Raw genomic sequence first — 20,470 nt, forward strand, 5'->3', positions numbered from 1 at the left:
AAAAATTAAATATAATCTGTCTTAATATGACAGGGAGGGCCGTGGACTCGTCGTATCGTAGAAGAAATCAATTTATCAGGTAAGCATAAATTTCCTTTTCTTCTACAAGATACGACGAGTCCACGGATTTCATCCTTACTTGTGGGATACAATACCAAAGCTACAGGACACGGATGAAAGGGAGGGACAAGACAGAGACCTAAATGGAAGGCACCACTGCTTGAAGAACCTTTCTCCCAAAAACAGCCTCAGAAGAAGCAAAAGTATCAAATTTGTAAAATTTGGAAAAAGTATGAAGAGACGACCAAGTCGCAGCCTTACAAATCTGTTCAACAGAAGCATCATTTTTAAAGGCCCATGTGGAAGCCACAGCCCTAGTAGAATGAGCCGTAATTCTTTCAGGAGGCTGCTGTCCAGCAGTCTCATATGCCAGGCAGATGATACTCTTCAGCCAAAAAGAAAGAGAGGTAGCCTAGCTTTCTGACCCCTACGCTTTCCAGAATAAACAATGAATAATGAAGATGATTGACGTAAATCCTTGGTTGCCTGTAAGTAAAACTTCAAGGCACGGACCACATCCAGGTTATGTAACAGACGCTCCTTCTTAGAAGAAGGATTAGGACACAAGGAAGGAACAACAATTTCCTGATTAATATTCTTATTTGAAACAACCTTAGGAAGAAATCCAGGTTTGGTATGTAAAACCACCTTATCAGAATGAAGTATAAGATAAGGTGAATCACATTGTAACGCTGAAAGCTCAAACTCTTCGAGCAGAAGCAATAGCAACCAAAAACAGAACTTTCCAAGATAACAATTTAATATCTATGGAATGCATGGGTTCACATGAAACCCCTTGAAGAACTCGAAGAACTAAATTCAAACTCCAGGGAGGAGTAATTGGTCTGAATACAGGCTTAATTCTGGTTAGAGCTTGACAAAAAGACTGAACATCTGGCACATCTGCCAAACGTTTGTGAAGCAAAATTGACAAAGCAGAAATCTATCCCTTTAAGGAACTTGCTGATAACCCTTTCTCCAATCCTTCTTGGAGAAAAGACAGAATCCTGGGAATCCTAACTTTACTCCATGAGTAACCCTTGGATTCACACCAATAAATATATTTACGCCATATCTTATGGTAGATTTTTCTAGTGACAGGCTTACGAGCCTGTATCAAGGTATCGATGACCAAATCAGAGAATCCCCGCTTAGATAAAATCAAGCGTTCAATCTCCAAGCAGTCAGCTGCAGAGAATTTTGATTTGGATGTTGAAAAGGTCCTTGAATGAGAAGGTCCTGTCTCAAAGGAATTTTCCACGGTGGCAGAGATGACATGTCCACTAGATCCACATACCAAGTCCTGCGTGGCCACGCAGGCGCTATCAGGATTACTGAAGCTCTCTCCTGTTTGATCCAAGCAATCACGCGTGGAAGGAGAGGAAACGGTGGAAACACATAAGCTAGGCCGAACGACCAAGGTACTGCCAAGGCATCTATCAGTTCAGCCTGAGGATCCCTCGACCTGGATCCGTAACGAGGAAGCTTGGCATTCTGACGAGATGCCATCAGATCTAATTCCGGTCTGCCCCATTGGCGAATCAATGAGGCAAACACCTCCAGATGGAGTTCCCACTCCCCCGGATGAAAAGTCTGACGACTTAGAAAATCCGCTTCCCAGTTCTCTACTCCTGGGATGTAGATTGCCGATAGATAGCAAGAGTGGGCCTCCGCCCATCGGATTATCTTTGATACTTCTATCATCGCTAAGGAACTCCTTGTTCCCCCCTGATGATTGATATATGCCACAGTCGTGATATTGTCCGACTGGAATCTGATTAATTTGGCCGAAGCCAACTGAGGCCACGCCTGAAGCGCATTGAATATTGCTCTCAGTTCCAGAATATTGATTGGAAGTAGAGACTCCGCCTGAGTCCAAATACCCTGAGCCTTCAGGGAATTCCAGACTGCACCCCAGCCCAGAAGACTGGCGTCCGTTGTCACTATCACCCACGAGGGTCTGCGGAAACACGTCCCCTGGGACAGATGATCCGGTGACAACCACCAAAGAAGAGAGTCTCTGGTCTCTTGATCCAGATTTATCTGAGGAGATAAATTCGCATAGTCCCCATTCCACTGTCCGAGCATGCACAGCTGCAGTGGTCTGAGATGAAAGCGAGCAAACGGAATGATGTCTATTGCCGCTACCATTAATCCAATGACCTCCATACACTGATTCACTGATGGCCGAGGAATGGACTGAAGTGCTCGGCAAGTATTTAGAATCTTTGATCTTCTGACCTCCGTCAGAAATATTTTCATGTCTACCGAGTCTATCAGAGTTCCCAAGAAGGGAACCCTTGTCCGTGGAACTAGTGAACTCTTTTCTATGTTCACCTTCCAACCGAGTTCTCAGGAAAGACAACACTGTGTCCGTGTGAGATTTTGTCAGATAAGTCGACGCCTGAATCAAAATATCATCCAGATAAGGTGCCACTGCTATGCCCCGTGGTCTGAGAACCACTAGTAGGGCCCCTAGAACCTTTGTAAAGATTCTGGGTGCAGTGGCCAACCCGAAAAGAAGAGCCACGAACTGAGAATGTTTGTCCAGGAAGGCAAACCTTAGGAATTGATGATGATCCTTATGAATAAGGATATGAAGGTATGCATCCTTCAAGTCCACGGTAGTCATATATTGACCCTCCTGGATCATTGGTAAGATTGTTCGTATAGTCTCCATCTTGAACGATGGGACTCTGAGAAACTTGTTTAGACACTTGAGATCTAAAATGGGTCTGAAAGTTCCCTCTTTTTTGGGAACCACAAAGAGATTTGAGTAAAACCCCTGTCCCTGCTCCAGTTTTGGAACTGAACAAATTACTCCCATGGTAGAGAGGTCTTCTACACAGCGTAAGAACGCCTCTCTTATTATCTGGTCTACAGACAATCGTGAAAGATTAAATCTCCCTCTTGAGAGAAAATCCTTTAATTCCAGTTGATACCCGTGGGTCACGATTTCCAATGCCCATGGGTCCTGAACATCTCTCGCCCAAGCCTGGGTAAAGAAAGAAAGTCTGCCCCCTACAAGATCCGGTCCCGGATCAGGGGCCGTCCCTTCATGCTGTCTTTGTAGTAGCAGCGGGTTTCTTGGATTGTTTACCTTTATTCCAAGCCTGGTTGGGTCTCCAGACGGACTTGGATTGAGCAAAATTCCCTTCCTGCTTTGTGGAGGAAGAGGAAGCAGAGGGCATTTCTTTAAAATTTCGAAAGGAACGAAAATTATTTTGTTTGCCCCTCATCTTAACAGACTTATCCTGAGGTAGGGCGTGACCTTTACCTCCAGTAATGTCAGAAATAATTTCCTTCAATTTAGGCCCGAATAGGGTCTTGCCCTTGAAAGGAATAACTAAAAGCTTAGATTTTGATGACACATCAGCAGACCACGATTTGAGCCATAACACTCTACGTGCTAAAATGGCAAATCCTGCATTTTTCGCCGCTAATTTAGCAATTTGAAAAGCGGCATCTGTAATGAAAGAATAAGCTAGCTTGAGCACCTTAATTCTATCCAAAATATCCTCTAATGGGGTCTCTACCTTCAGAGACTCTTCTAGAGCATTAAACCAGAAAGCTGCTGCAGTAGTAACTGGAACAATGCAGGCTGTAGGTTGTAAAAGAAAACCCTGATGAATAAATAATTTCTTTAGAAGACCCTCTAACTTTTTATCCATAGGGTCTTTGAAAGCACAACTGTCCTCAATAGGTATAGTTGTACACTTAGCCAGGGTAGATATAGCTCCCTCCATCTTAGGGACCGACTGCCAAGAGTCCCGAATGGTGTCTGATATGGGAAACATTTTCTTAAAATTAGGAGGAGGAGAGAACGGTATACCTGGTCTATCCCATTCCTTTTTTACAATTTCCGAAATTCTTTTAGGAACCAGAAAAACATCAGTGTAAGTAGGCACCTCTAGATATTTGTCCATCTTACACAATTTCTCTGGTGGTATCACAATAGGGTCACAATCATCCAGAGTCGCTTAAACCTCCCGAAGTAACAGGCAGAGTAGTTCCAGCTTAAATTAAAAGGACATGACGTCCGAATCTGTCTGAGATAATATCTTTCCTGAATCTAAAAGTTCTCCCTCAGACAGCAATTCTCTGACCCTCAACTCAGAGCACTGTGAGGGTACGTCGGAAATAGCCAATAAAGCATCAGAGGATTCAGTATTCACATTAATACCTGACCTACTGCGTTTACCCTGTAACACTGGTAATTTAGATAATACCTCTGTAAGGGTAGTTGACATAACTGCAGCCATCTCCTGCAGAGTAAAAGAATTAGACGCACTAGAGGTACTTGCCGTCGTTTGTGTGGGCGTTAAAGGTTGTGACACTTGGGGAGAATTAGATGGCATATCCTGATTCTCTTCAGACTGAGAATCATCCTTAGGCACACTTTCTTTACTTAAAATATGCTTTTTACATTGTAAGGCCCTTTCAGTACAAGAGGTACACAACGTAAGAGGGGGATCCACAATGGCTTCTAAACACATAGAGCAATTAGTATCCTCAATGTCAGACATGTTGAACAGACTAGCAATAACCACAATAGTCGTTAAACACTTTATTTATTGATTAAAACAATTTTTTGAAAAACGTGTACTGCGCCTTTAAGGAATAAAAAAGCGCACAAATTTTTCCAAACTGCCCAAAAACGTTAAATAACGCTGTAAAATTAGCTACACATAATCAATAGTGCCAAAAATTATTGCACCCTAAGAGCAAAGGGTGAAATTAACCTCTAAAAGATATTTATAGCAAAAAATATGTTTAATTTGAAAAAATAACCCCTGCACCTTGCCACAGCTCTGCTGTGGCGCCTACCTGCCCCCAGGGTACTGCAAAATGACTCGACAACAATCCGGTTAACAGAACACTAGTTTAGGCCCAACCGGAGCTAATGCCTGCTGCCTTCTCAGCCAGAGTAAGCTGCACGTCTGAGCGAGCGAAAATAGGCCCCGCCCATCATGGACGATGTTCGCATTAGACTGTACAACCGCATGGGAAGCGGTTAGCATAAAGCCATGTGGTCCCTCAGTACAACATAAATAAACAGCCATACTGATTATTTGATCTTCCCAAATAAAAAACATTAAGCTGCCTCTCCCAGTGTCCCTTTATATATTTTATCTTCCATCCATGAGATCGAAGAAGATATAGAAGAGCTTTCGAATGGTCTTCTGCCAGACGACAGGATGGTGCTTGAACCAGAATATCGTCCAAGTATTGCGCCACTGCTATACCTCTGGTTCTGGGCACTGCAAGCAGAGCCCCAAGAACCTTCATAAAGACTCTTGGAGCAGAAGCTAGACCAAACGGAAGTGCAACAAACTTGAAGTGCTGGTCCAGGAACGCAAACCTTAGGAACTTGAAGTGTTCCTTGTGTATTAGAATGTGAAGGTAAGCATCATTCAGATCTATCATCTATCGTGGTCATGAACTGTCCTTCCTGAACTAAAGGAAGGATGGACCTTATTGTCTCCATCTTGAACGAGGGTACAGCTAGGAATTTATTTAAGCACTTTAGGTCCAGAATCGGGGGGAAAGTTCCCTCCTTCTTTGGGACCACAAAAGGATTTGAGTAGTTTCTCAGACCTCTTTCTGCAAGAGGTACCGGTACAATGACTCCCAGGGATGAGAGATCCCTAACGCACCCCAGAAAGGCTTCTTGCTTTTCTGGCCTTAAAGACAGGTTTGACAAGAGGAATCTGCCCCTGGGTGGATGAGACTTGAAACCTATCCTGTATCCCTGAGTGATGATCTCCAGGACCCACGGGTCTTGCATGTCCTCAAACCAAGCGTCCAAAAAGAACAATAGTCTGCCCTCTACTAGATCAATAGCCAAATCGGGGTCTGACGCTTCTTGTTTTGCTTGTACTTATTCCAGGACTGAGCTGGCTTCCAAGTCCCCTTGGATTGCTCTGGCTTTGCGGAGGGATGCTGACTTTGGGATATATCTGAACGAAAGGAACGAAAATTAGGACCTTGTCCCTTAGGTTTGTTCTTCTTATCCTGCAGTAAAAAGGCACCTTTGCCTCCCGTAACAGTGGAGATAATTGAGTCCAGGCCTGGACCAAATAGAATATTTCCCTTAAATGGGAGGGAAAGAAGTCTTGACTTCGATGTCATGTCCGCAGACCAGGACTTCAGCCAAAGTGCCCAGCGGGCTTGAACAGAAAAACCTGAAGCCTTATCATTCAGGCAAATAATCTGCATATTTGCATCACAAATCAAAGAATTAGCCACCCTTAAAGCCTTAATTCTTTCCAGGATGACATTGAGGGGGCCCTCCACCTTGATCAACTCAGATAAGGAGTCACACCAGTAGGTAGCCACTCCAGCAACAGCCGCTGCCGGTTGAAATATCCCGTATGTTGAAACATCTTTCTTAACGGAGTTTCTATCTTTTTATCCATGGGCTCTTTAAATTACGAACTATCCTCAAGCGGGATAGTAGTGAATTTAGCCAGTGTGGAGATAGCGCCATCCACCTTGGGGGTGGAACCCCAAACTCCAATTGAAAGTCTGGAACCGGGAATCATTTCTTAAAGGAAGAAGAAGGGGAAAAAGAACCAATTCTTTACCATTCATTCTTAATAATGTTCGCCATCTTTACGGGAACCGGGAAAGTCTGTGGTACAACCCTGTCCTCGTAGACCCTATCTAATTTAGGAATCAAAGGCTCCTCAGGCAATTTAGGCTCTGGGACCTCCAGTAGCCAAAACTTCCTTTAGCAGAAAGCGTTCAATCCTAAATCTAAAGTCTGGTTTCTCCACAGCTGGAGGCCTAGAGGCAGCAGATTCCGACCCAGAAAGAGCACCCTCTGAAGTATCAGAGACATCTTCATCAGCGGATAATCTTGTATTAGATAAATCCAATAAGCTAGTAGATGATCCCTGGGAAGGATAGCAATATTTGACTTTTCGCTTGCGGTTAGCAGGGTGAGGCCACAGACACTGCCGTTAGTAACTGCTCAGTAAAGTCTGGTGGTAAAAGGGCTCCTCCAGATGGAGGATTAGGAGTGCTATGGGAAGCTGCATGTGTATTAGGAGATGACTGTAGGGTGCGCACCTCACGGGACGGAGACTTCTCAGTGGTGCTAAACATATTAACTTTTTTTTACATGATTACATTATCAATGTATGTGGAACATAATTGAGCAGGAGGGTATACTACGGCCTCCTCACAATATAGACAGGTATTAGACTTAGGTAAAGAGGGAGTACCCTCTAATGCATCAGAATCCTCTATAGCTTGCGCTTATAAAACAGACTATAGAGTAATAAGATAAACGGCACCTTTATACCCCCAATGGCTGGGGCACTCACCACCTCCTATGACCCAAGCCAAACAGAGAAACTGATTCTTCTCCGGTAAACCGCACGGTCAGGAAAGAGGAAACTAGTGCCTAGATTTAGAGTTTTGCGGCCAAAGGAGCTCTCTGAAGGGCTGCGTTAGGCTCCAAAAAGGGAGCGTACAGGCATATTTACCGCCACTTCAACTCTCAATACCAGCGTTGCTTACGGTAGCGGCTAGCTGGAAAAACGTGCTCGTGCATGATATACCCATAGAAAACAATGGGGCAGTTTGGGCTGAAAACAAACCTAACACCTGCAAAAAAGCAGCGTTAAGCTCCGAACGTAGCCCCATTATTTCCTATGGGGAAACACTTTCTAAGTCTGCACCTAACACCCTAACATGTACCCCGAGTCTAAACACCCATAACCTTACACTTATTAACCCCTAATCTGCCGCCCCCACTATCGCTGACCCCTGTATTGTATTATTAACCCCTAATCTGCCGCTCCGTACACCGCCGCAACCTACATTATACCTATGTACCCCTAATCTGCTGCCCCTAACATCGCCGACCCCTATATTATATTTATTAACCCCTAATCTGCCGCCCCCAACCTACACTTATTAACCCCTAATCTGCCGACCGGACCTCGCCGCCACTCTAATAAATGTATTAACCCCTAAACCGCCGCACTCCCGCCTCGCAAACCCTTTAATAAATAGTATTAACCCCTAATCTGCCCTCCCTAACATCGCCGACACCTAACTTCAAGTATTAACCCCTAATCTGCCGACCGGACCTCGCCGCTACTCTAATAAATGTATTAACCCCTAAAGCTAAGTCTAACCCTAACACCCCCTAAATTAAATATAATTTTAATCTAACGAAATAAATTAAATATTATTAACTAAAGTCTTCCTATTTAAAACTAAATACTTACCTGTAAAATAAACCCTAATATAGCTACAATATAACGAATAATTATATTGTAGCTATTTTAGGATTTATATTTATATTACAGGCAACTTTGTATTTATTTTAACTAGGCACAATAGCTATTAAATAGTTATTTACTATTTAATAGCTACCTAGTTAAAATAATTACAAAATTACCTGTAAAATAAATCCTAACCTAAGTTACAATTAAACCTAACACTACACTATCAATAAATAAATTAAATCAATTAACTACAAGTACCTACAATTACCTACAATTAAATAAACTAAACTAAATTACAAAAAAAAACAACACTAAATTACAAAAAATAAAAAAAGATTACAAGAATGTTAAGCTAATTACACCTACTCTAAGCCCCCTAATAAAATAACAAAGCCCCCCAAAATAAAAAAATTCCCTACCCTAATCTAAATTAAAATAGTTAACATCTCTATTACCTTACCAGCCCTTAAAAGGGCTTTTTGCGGGGCATGCCCCAAAGAAATCAGCTCTTTTGCCTGTAAAAAAAAACACAATACCACCCCCCAACATTACAACCCACCACCCACATACCCCTACTCTAACCCAAACCCCCCTTAAATAAACCTAACACTACCCCCCTGAAGATCTCCCTACCTTGAGTCGTCTTCACCCAACCGGGCCGAACTCTTCATCCGATGGACCAAAAGAAGACATCCGGAGCGGCACAAGTCTTCATCCTATCTGGGCAGAAGAGGACATCCGGACCGGCAGACATCTTCATCCAAGCGGCATCTTCTATCTTCATCCATCCGACTAGGAGTGGCTCCATCTTCAAGACCTCCGGCGCGGAACATCCTTCTTCACCGACGACTACCGACGAATGAAGGTTCCTTTAAGTGACGTCATCCAAGATGGCGTCCCTCGAATTCCGATTGGCTGATAGGATTCTACCAGCCAATCGGAATTAAGGTAGGAAAAATCTGATTGGCTGATTGAATCAGCCAATCAGATTCAAGTTCAATCCGATTGGCTGATCCAATCAGCCAATCAGATTGAGCTCGCATTCTATTGGCTGATCGGAACAGCCAATAGAATGCGAGCTCAATCTGATTTTTCCTACCTTAATTCCAATTGGCTGATAGAATCCTATCAGCCAATCGGAATTCGAGGGACGCCATCTTGGATGACGTCACTTAAAGGAACCTTCATTCGTCGGGTAGTCGTCGTTGAAGAAGGATGTTCCGCGCTGGAGGTCTTGAAGATGGAGCTGCTCCTCGTCGGATGGATGAAGATAGAAGATGCCGCTTGGATGAAGATGTCTGCCGGTCTGGATGTCCTCTTCTGCCCGGATAGGATGAAGACTTCTGCCGCTCCGGATGTCTTCTTTTGGTCCATCGGATGAAGAGTTCGGCCCGGTTGGGTGAAGACGACTCAAGGTAGGAAGATCTTCAGGGGGGTAGTGTTAGGTTTATTTTAGGGGGGTTTGGGTTAGAGTAGGGGTATGTGGGTGGTGGGTTGTAATGTTGGGGGTGGTATTGTGTTTTTTTTTTACAGGCAAAAGAGCTGATTTCTTTGGGGCATGCCCCGCAAAAAGCCCTTTTAAGGGATGGTAAGGTAATAGAGCTGCTATTTTAATTTAGATTAGGGTAGGGAATTTTTTTATTTTGGGGGGCTTTGTTATTTTATTAGGGGGCTTAGAGTAGGTGTAATTAGCTTAAAATTCTTGTAATCTTTTTTTATTTTTTGTAATTTACTGTTTGTTTGTTTTTGTAATTTAGTTTAGTTTATTTAATTGTAGGTACTTGTAGTTAATTGATTTAATTTAATTTATTTATTGATAGTGTAGTGTTAGGTTTAATTGTAACTTAGGTTAGGATTTATTTTACAGGTAATTTTGTAATTATTTTAACTAGGTAGCTATTAAATAGTAAATAACTATTTAATAGCTATTGTACCTAGTTAAAATAAATACAAAGTTGCCTGTAAAATAAATATAAATCCTAAAATATCTACAATATAATTATTCGTTATATTGTAGCTATATTAGGGTTTATTTTACAGGTAAGTATTTAGTTTTAAATAGGAAGACTTTAGTTAATAATATTTAATTTATTTCGTTAGATTAAAATTATATTTAACTTAGGGGGTGTTAGGGTTAGGGTTAGACTTAGCTTTAGGGGTTAATACATTTATTAGAGTAGCGGCGAGGTCCGGTCGGCAGATTAGGGGTTAATACTTGAAGTTAAGTGTCGGCAATGTTAGGAAAGGGCAGATTAGGGGTTAATACTATTTATTATAGGGTTTTTGAGGCGGGAGTGAGGCGGTTTAGGGGTTAATACATTTATTAGAGTAGCGGTGAGGTCCGGTCGGCAGATTAGGGGTTAATAAGTGTAGGTAGGTGGTGGCGACGTTGGGGGGGCAGATTAGGGGTTAATAAATATTATGTAGGTGTCGGCGATGTTAGGGGCAGCAGATTAGGGGTACATAGGGATAATGTAGGTGGCGGCGGTGTGCGTTCGGCAGATTAGGGGTTAAAATGATTTATTAGAGTGGCGGCGATGTGGGGGGACCTCGGTTTAGGGGTATATAGGTAGTTTATGGGTGTTAGTGTACTTTAGAGCACAGTAGTTAAGAGCTTTATAAACCGGCGTTAGCCCAGAAAGCTCTTAACTATTGACTTTTTTCTGCGGATGGAGTCTTGTTGGTAGAGGCTCTACTGCTTACTTCAGCCAAGACTCTAAATACCAGCATTAGGAAGATCCCATTGAAAAGATAGGATACGCAATTGGCGTAAAGGGATCTGTGGTATGGAAAAGTCGCGGCTTGGAAGTGAGCGTTAGACCCTTTCCTGGCTGACTCTAAATACCAGCGGGCAGTAAAAAGCAGCGTTAGGACCCCTTAACGCTGCTTTTGACGGCTAACGCAGAACTCTAAATCTAGGCGAGTGTGACCACACCCGGTCACATGGTGCGCAATGCAGGACCGCCCCTGCTATAGGAAAAAGCACGCCAAGCCATCAGCCTGCACAGCTTACAAAAACGAATGTGAAAACCTGTACGTTTCAACATCTGCCTGAGCCTTATCTCACACATGTCACAGCATAATCATAATAAAATAAAATTATTTGATTAATCCCCCCTGTTCAATAATCCCCCTCCGGAAATATTAACCCTTGATTCCATACAGATAAAAGGAGCCACACAGTGACCCTGTCTTCTTGCGTTATCATATGTGTATAAAAATGAAACAATCTTACCGGAATCTATGCCGGGGAACAGAAACACGGTCCTTCAAGTGTGACAGACCGTAGCATCGCTTCTGACATGGACTTGAGTGAAGCTGACATGGACTGATTGCTTAGGAGCTGTTAATCTGAGTCTGGATGGTTTCGCAGAAAGACTCTCCCTGCATCTCCAGACTCTAACTTTCTACAACGCTCTCACTGAGAGGCTGACAAGACTACTTAAAACTCCAGTCCTATTTCTAAGGGCAGATACCTTTATAAGGAACTACTCCTAATCTTCTGACACTTCTCTGCCAACCTCCTGTGATGAAAGGCAAAGAATGACTGGGATATGAGAAAAGTAGGGGGGAGTATTTGAGCCTTTGGCTGGGGTGTCTTTGCCTCCTCCTGGGGGCCAGGTTCAGTATTTCCCAACAGTAAGGAATGATGCCGTGGACTCTCCTCATATTAAGAAGGAAAATTATTTAATGTTTTGAGGTATTTTGGTGGCAAGGGCTACAAAAAATAAATTGCAACCACTTACTAAATCCTTATTATCCATATTAAACATTTTATTGCAGGGCAACTAGAAGCAGGAATCCCTGTACAATAGACATATACAGAAATAATAGCAATACAGCATACAGGTGATTAGATCTAATTGTTATTATGTTACAGAAAATCTTCAGTTGAAACTAAACTGTTTCAATTTACAACTCTTAGGCCTAGATTTGGAGTTTGGCGGTAGCCGTGAAAACCAGCGTTAGAGGCTCCTAACGCTGGTTTTAGGCTACCTCCGGTATTTGGAGTCACTCAAAATAGGGTCTAACGTTCACTTTTCAGCCGCGACTTTTCCATACCGCAGATCCCCTTACGTAAATTGCGTATCCTATCTTTTCAATGGGATTTTTCTAACTCCGGTATTTAGAGTCGTGGCTGAAGTGAGCGTTAGAAATCTAACGACAAAACTCCAGCCGCAGAAAAAAGTCAGTAGTTAAGAGCTTTTTGGGCTAACGCCGGTTCATAAAGCTCTTAACTACTGTACTCTAAAGTACACTAACACCCATAAACTACCTATGTACCCCTAAACCGAGGTCCCCCCACATCGCCGCCACTCGATTAAATTTTTTTAACCCCTAATCTGCCGACCGCCACCTACGTTATACTTATGTACCCCTAATCTGCTGCCCCTAACACCGCCGACCCCTGTATTATATTTATTAACCCCTAATCTGCCCCCCACAACGTCGCCGCCAGCTACCTACAATAATTAACCCCTAATCTGCCGACCGCAAAGCTCCGCCACCTACATTATAGCTATGTACCCCTAATCTGCTGCCCCTAACACCGCCGACCCCTATATTATATTTATTAACCCCTAATCTGCCCCCCTCAACGTCGCCTCCACCTACCTACACTTATTAACCCCTAATCTGCCGAGCGGACCACACCGCTATTATAATAAAGTTATTAACCCCTAATCCGCCTCACTAACCCTATAATAAATAGTATTAACCCCTAATCTGCCCTCCCTAACATCGCCGACACCTAACTTCAATTATTAACCCCTAATCTGCCGACCGGAGCTCACCGCTATTCTAATAAATGTATTAACCCCTAAAGCTAAGTCTAACCCTAACACTAACACCCCCCTAAATTAAATATAATTTTAATCTAACGAAATTAATTAACTCTTATTAAATAAATTATTCCTATTTAAAGCTAAATACTTACCTGTAAAATAAATCCTAATATAGCTACAATATAAATTATAATTACATTGTAGCTATTTTAGGATTAATATTTATTTTACAGGCCAATAGAATGCGAGCTCAATCTGATTGGCTGATTGGATCAGCCAATCGGATTGAACTTGATTCTGATTGGCTGATTCCATCAGCCAATCAGAATATTCCTACCTTAATTCCGATTGGCTGATAGAATCCTATCAGCCAATCGGAATTCGAGGGACGCCATCTTGGATGACGTCCCTTAAAGGAACCGTCATTCTTCAGTTGGACGTCGCTGGAAGAAGATGGGTCCGCGGTGGAGGTCTTCAGGATGGAGCCGGTCGTCATCGGATGAAGATAGAAGATGCCGCTTGGATCAAGATGGTTGCCGGTCCGGATCGCCTCTTCTTCCCGGATAGGATGAAGACTTTGGAGCCTCTTCTGGAACTCTTCAGCCACCGGATGATGGATCGCCAGCCCCCGCTTGGGTTGGATGAAGATTTTGGAGCCAGGATGGATCGGTGATACCTGGTGAGGTGAAGACAAGGTAGGATGATCTTCAGGGTCTTAGTGTTAGGTTTATTTAAGGGGGGTTTGGGTTAGATTAGGGGTATGTGGGTGGTGGGTTGTAATGTTGGGGGGGGTATTGTATGTTTTTTTTTACAGGCAAAAGAGCTGAACTTCTTGGGCCATGCCCCGCAAAGGGCCCTGTTCAGGGCTGGTAAGGTAAAAGAGCTTTGAACTTTAGTAATTTAGAATAGGGTAGGGCATTTTTTATTTTGGGGGTCTTTGTTATTTTATTAGGGGGCTTAGAGTAGGTGTAATTATTTTAAAATTGTTGTAATATTTTTCTTATGTTTGTAAATATTTTTTTATTTTTTGTAACTTAGTTCTTTTTTATTTTTTGTACTTTAGTTAGTTTATTTCATTGTAGTTATTTGTAGATATTGTATTTAATTAATGTATTGATAGTGTAGTGTTAGGTTTAATTGTAGGTAATTGTAGGTATTTTATTTAATTAATTTATTGATAGTATAGTGTTAGGTTTAAATGTTAAAAAACATACATACACAGATTGTAGCATCATTACATTTCATGTAAATACATCTCATCTTTTAAATCATTTGATATGTTTACAGAGACATTTTTAATCTATTTGGTTGCCAAAAGCATTATTTCTATATCTGCAGAAAATAAACAACAGGCAAAAAGAATCAATAATATATACAACTATAGAAAAATAGAAAGATCCCATTCTTTGTTCATTCCTTTAGGGGTAAGTGTCCCTAATATTAGGGACACTTACCCCTAAAGGAATGAACAAAGAATGGGATCTTTCTATTTTTCTATATAATATAGAATATAGAAATAATGCTTTTGGCAACCAAATAGATTAAAAATGTCTCTGTAAACATATCAAATGATTTAAAAGATGAGATGTATTTACATGAAATGTAATGTAATAATGCTACAATCTGTGTATGTATGTTTTTTTAACATTTGATGTATTGATAGGGTTAAATTCTCTCTATCGCCACCTAGTGGTGTTTAGGTATATAAAGGTGTGAGAATTGTTTGTTTGGCATGGCATGAATACGTTGCCCGAAACGTTGCCCGTTATTTGTCTTATCTAATAAATATTAGATTTATGCTGTCACCTTCCTGACTGTTCTTAGCTAGACACATCTAGTTAGCCAATCACAAGAGACAAATGTGTGCAGGCACCAATCAGTAGCTAGTCCCCACTAGTGTAGGATATGTGCATATTCTTTTTTAACAAGGTATACCAAGAGAACGAAGCACATTTGATAATAGAAGTGAATTTAAAAGTGTCTTAACATTACATGCTCTATCTGAATCATGCAAGTATAATTTTGACTTTCCTATCCCTTTAATAAGTGATTCACACTCATTGAAAGTATAAATGATCCTTTGCTCAGAGATAAAAAAAATAATAGATCCACTGGGGAGCAGTTGATCTATATACCATATACCTCTGAACCCTTATATCTTTTTTGTAATATTTTTATGAATAATTTTTATCAGTGTATATATGAGTGTAACTGTATATTTTCATGTATTTATGTTGTGCTTGGTGCAACTTTTAACTCCTTGGCTCCGAATTATCAAATGGTGGGCGGACATGATTAGCTGTAGCAAATGATGTCTGCCCGACATAGCTAAATGGTTCTGGTGAACTGTTAAATGCTGCCCCCTACAGATTCGGGGGTGTCAATCAACCTGATCGTATCTGATCGGGTTGATTGCTCTCCGCCGCATCAGAGGCGGCGGACTAGTTAAGAAGCAGTGGTCTTAAGACAGCTGCTTCTTAACTGTTGTTTCTGGTGAGACTGAAGGCTCGCTCGGAAACAGGGGGATCAGGGACCATTTGGCCCTTGTTAAATCGCCCCCCTTATCCATTATGTGAGGTCTTCAGTTGCGCTAACTTGAAGAGCGTAAAATGCAAATGCTCTTGCATGTTAATGCGGGCGCAATATAAAGTTAGCATGCCTCCTGTAATTTAGCCTTTAATGTTTGAAATGTTTAAGGTGAATTTTTTTTTTCCAGGAAATGGTCTAGCAACACAAAACGGTATGAAATTCTCCACTTACGACCGAGATGGAGATATATATCATGCAAACTGTGCTTTGATCTTTAAGGGGGCATCTTGGTACAGCAACTGCCACAGCGCAAACTTGAATGGTAAATATCTGAAAGGTGAAACCACGGAGTATGCAACTGGCATGACGTGGTCTCCCTGGAAAGGACAATACTACTCCCTAAAGACATGTGAGATGAAGATAGCGCCAGCCGAGTAACCCTCACATCACCATCCTGAGTGTGCGCTGATATTACTGCTGAACAAACAACTCTTCACAACTTATATTTGTCTGCAAAATACAGTTTAAACAATTCTGTCTATTAAGAAATATATTTGTTTTGCTTTTTTCAAAAAAATAATAATAAAAAATAAAGCATTTTTATTTCATAATTTTTTTAAATGTTTGATATTATGTGTGCAGGGTCTGAGATACTAGGCACAGGGTAATTAAATATTTCCTGGCAGGTTTAAGCTGGGATTACAAATAGTCCTAGACTGATTTAAAGGCTTTGAAAGCTGCAAAAATGTATACAGCTGTGGAGCAGGGAGATGTGACTGAGGTTTTTAGGGTTATCAGGTGTCCTCTGTAAAATACTACATGACCAGCAGATGAATGAGCAGTAGTTGTGTCTATCATTAGACCTCAAAGCAGACCAGTGCCCCTGCATCCCCGCTGTCAGTCACATGACAACATCAAATCACTAATTAGAGCACTGCCCCTGCAGCCCCTCTGTCATTCACATGCCCAAATCAAACCACTAATTAGAGCACTGCCCCTGCAGCCCCTCTGTCATTCACATGCCCAAATCAAACCACTAATTAGAGCACTGCCCCTGCAGCCCCTCTGTCATTCACATGCCCAAATCAAACCACTAATTAGAGCACTGCCCCTGCAGCCCCTCTGTCATTCACATGCCCAAATCAAACCACTAATTAGAGCACTGCCCCTGCAGCCCCTCTGTCATTCACATGCCCAAATCAAACCACTAATTAGAGCACTGCCCCTGCATCCCCGCTGTCAGTCATATGACAACATCAAACCACTAATTAGTGCACTGCCCCTGCATCCCCTCTGTCAGTCACATGACCAAATCAAACCACTAATTAGAGCACTGCCCCTGAAGACCCTTTGTCATTCACATGCCCAAATCAAACCACTAATTAGACCACTGCCCCTGCATCCCCGCTGTCAGTCACATGACAACATCAAACCACTAATTAGTGCACTGCCCCTACAGCCCCTCTGTCAGTCACATGACCAAATCAAACCACTAATTAGAGCACTGCCCCTGAAGACCCTCTGTCATTCACATGCCCAAATCAAACCACTAATTAGAGCACTGCCCCTGAAGCCCCGCTGTCAGTCACATGCCCAAATCAAACCACTAATTAGAGCAATGCCCCTGAAGCCCCTCTGTCAGTCACATGCCCACATCAAACCACTTATTAGAGCACTGCCCCTGAAGCCCCTCTGTTAGTCACATGACCACATCAAACCACTAATTAGAGCACTGCCCCTGAAGCCCCTCTGTCAGTCTCATGCCAACATCAAACCACTAATTAGAGCACTTGCCCTGTGACACTTCTGTGAGCACCATACTCACATTATATGTCAGATCAGACCCCTGGCTCTGAAGCCCTTTTGTTATGGATATGCCACATCAGACCTCAGATCAGACCCAATGCCCTGCACCCCTCTGTCAACTACATACCCACATACCCCACAGCCCTTACCTTGATATGCCCTGTCAGCTGCTGTGTGTATATGTACATATTTATCAAGCTATATTTTACATAATTAATATAAGATCCATAGGATTCAATGGATAACATTAATTATGCAGATAGATCAATATTTATTTCTATGGTTAACTAGGATCCTAAGATTATAAATAACTCTTGTGTTTATTGCTTTGGTGTCATCCTTTTTACGTTTGGCAGTGTCAACAGGTGAAGGTGACCTAATACATATAGTGTGAGTGTAAATACAGTGATTCCTACTCAAGACAAGGTTTACTGAGAAATGAGATTGCAATTATATATTTAATGAGGTAACAGTACTCAATAGAAATAATATGTGACTTGAAACAAAGCACTGATGAGAGATACACAAACAGTGCATCTAATCCTTAAGGGACTGTACAACATTTATCAGCAAATATTCTTTGCATTGCAAGGTATATGTTTTAAAATCAAAATAATATAATTTTGCTACCATAAATTAGATACTCCCCACTGTATAACCTGCTTTAGGCAATCAGAGCCAGATGTAAATAAGTTCCAGCTCTTAGCTAACTAATCACTGTGGAGGATGTTGCAGGGCCAGGTAAATGTCACCATAAGTATGATAATAGCACCACATTCTCTCTGGTAGAAAGTGGAACAAGCACACATGTCAGAGGCATTTTACAGCAAACAGCTAATGTCGAGACACAAGGTGGGCGTGAACAGCTGATTAAGCAGCTCCGAGGAGCGGTAATTTTAAACTATTTTAGCCGCATTTGCAGCGGTTCTATCTGGGACATCTTACACGGAGCCCACGCTGAGTGAGGACATATCAAAGTGTATAATCCGTGCATTAAAGCCTGGGAATTGGGACACTGGGATACCCATTCAGCATTGAGCAAACAGTGACTGCTAAACAACCAGAACTGCCAGTGAGCCTTTAAACTGTTTGGAGCCTGTACATACCTCATTTTGTTTGAGGGCACTTCCTGTGAGTAGAAACCCTGAAGGGGCTCACCTTGTATATGTTTATGTATGTTTTTTAAAAATATAAAATTGATTTGCACTATGTAGGTACTTTTGTGCGCTTTTCTGTTCTTATCTTTGCCTTAGATCTTTTCTTCTATCCGTGGGATAACGGATGTGTTTGTGAATACAGCAGCCAGCACCTACCTAGATCCCCTAACATTGTGTGGGGCCATCACATATCCTTTTTTATAAAACACCAATAAATTACAATATTAAGAATTGTCCAGAATTGTATATACTACATGTGATTGATAGTGAGTATAAGTGCTTGTAAAATCATCATATTATATGTTGTATATTTTTTCATTCATTATTTGTTTGTGAGTTATTCAACTCTTAGAGAGCGCAGTTTTTTAGTATTCTATCACCCTTAGGAGTGATTTATACTTAATTTTGTTTTTATATATATATATATATATATATACATATATTAATTTATTTAAAAATTTCTAAGATAGATGTGCAAGATTTGTGAGTGCACTATAATCACACAGAGGACTAACAAAGAAGTGTAACATTAGACAATGGGAGAGTTAAAAGTGTCACAGGCAAAGGTCATCAGTACAATGTGAATTACTGTTAAGATACAAATAGCAATAAAGTTTATAAACAGATATAAGGTAAGTTGCCAATTGTAAACCATCCTGGCACAATACACAAAGGTTACTCTGTATACATAGAATAGGCACTTTGTTTCACTTGCAAATACAAACCTAGGTCAGTGTGTTTGAATTGCAACAATTACTAGGGAAGATGTTGCAATACACAGAGCTGACACACGGCTAGATTTGGAGTTTTGTCGGTAAGGACCCGCGTAGCTAACGCCGGCTTTTTTCTGGCCGCACCATAAAAATAACTCTGGTATTGAGAGTCCACATAAAGGCTGCGTTAGGCTCCAAAAAAGGAGCGTAGAGCATTTTTAACGCAGCTTCAACTCTCGATACCAGAGTTGCTTACGCAAGCGGCCAGCCTCAAAAACGTGCTTGTGCACGATTCCCCCATAGGAAACAATGGGGCTGTTTGAGCTGAAAAAAAAACCTAACACCTGCAAAAAAGCCGCGTTCAGCTCCTAACGCAGCCCCATTGTTTGCTATGGGGAAACACTTCCTAAGTCTGCACCTAACACCCTAACATGAACCCCGAGTCTAAACACCCCTAACCTTACACTTATTAACCCCTAATCTGCCGCCCCCGCTATCGCTGACACCTGCATTTTATTTTTAACCCCTAATCTGCCGCTCCGTAAACCGCCGCTACTTACATTATCCCTATGTACCCCTAATCTGCTGCCCCTAACACCGCCGACCCCAATGTTATATTTATTAACCCCTAATCTGCCCCCCACAACGTCGCCTCCCCCTGCCTACACTTATTAACCCCTAATCTGCCGAGCCGACCTGAGCGCTACTATAATAAAGTTATTAACCCCTAATCCGCCTCACTAACCCTATAATAAATAGTATTAACCCCTAATCTGCCCTCCCTAACATCGCCGACACCTAACTTCAATTATTAACCCCTAATCTGCCGACCGGAGCTCACCGCTATTCTAATAAATGTATTAACCCCTAAAGCTAAGTCTAACCCTAACACTAACAACCCCCTAAATTAAATATAATTTTAATCTAACAAAATTAATTAACTCTTATTAAATAAATTATTCCTATTTAAAGCTAAATACTTACCTGTAAAATAAATCCTAATATAGCTACAATATAAATTATAATTACATTGTAGCTATTTTAGGATTAATATTTATTTTACAGGCAACTTTGTAATTATTTTAACCAGGTACAATAGCTATTAAATAGTTAAGAACTATTTAATAGTTACCTAGTTAAAATAATTACAAAATTACCTGTAAAATAAATCCTAACCT

The 20,470-nt window shown here is 41.5% G+C and overlaps 1 protein-coding gene across 4 annotated transcripts in view; it reads left to right on the forward strand.

Moving 5' to 3' along the window:
- Positions 1-16,090, forward strand: part of LOC128642352 (microfibril-associated glycoprotein 4) — a 51,029-nt gene extending 34,939 nt beyond the window's left edge. For all 4 annotated transcript variants that reach the window (XM_053695097.1, XM_053695098.1, XM_053695099.1 and 1 more), the window contains exon 7: positions 15,804-16,090. In XM_053695097.1, coding sequence (XP_053551072.1) covers positions 15,804-16,054 — 251 coding nt within the window. In that variant the 3' untranslated portion in view covers positions 16,055-16,090. The remainder of the gene's footprint in view (positions 1-15,803) is intronic.
- Positions 16,091-20,470: the final 4,380 nt, after the last annotated feature.

The sequence above is a fragment of the Bombina bombina genome, chromosome 11 (assembly GCF_027579735.1).
Source record: "Bombina bombina isolate aBomBom1 chromosome 11, aBomBom1.pri, whole genome shotgun sequence".
In the NCBI taxonomy this organism is placed as follows: Eukaryota; Metazoa; Chordata; class Amphibia; order Anura; family Bombinatoridae; genus Bombina; species Bombina bombina.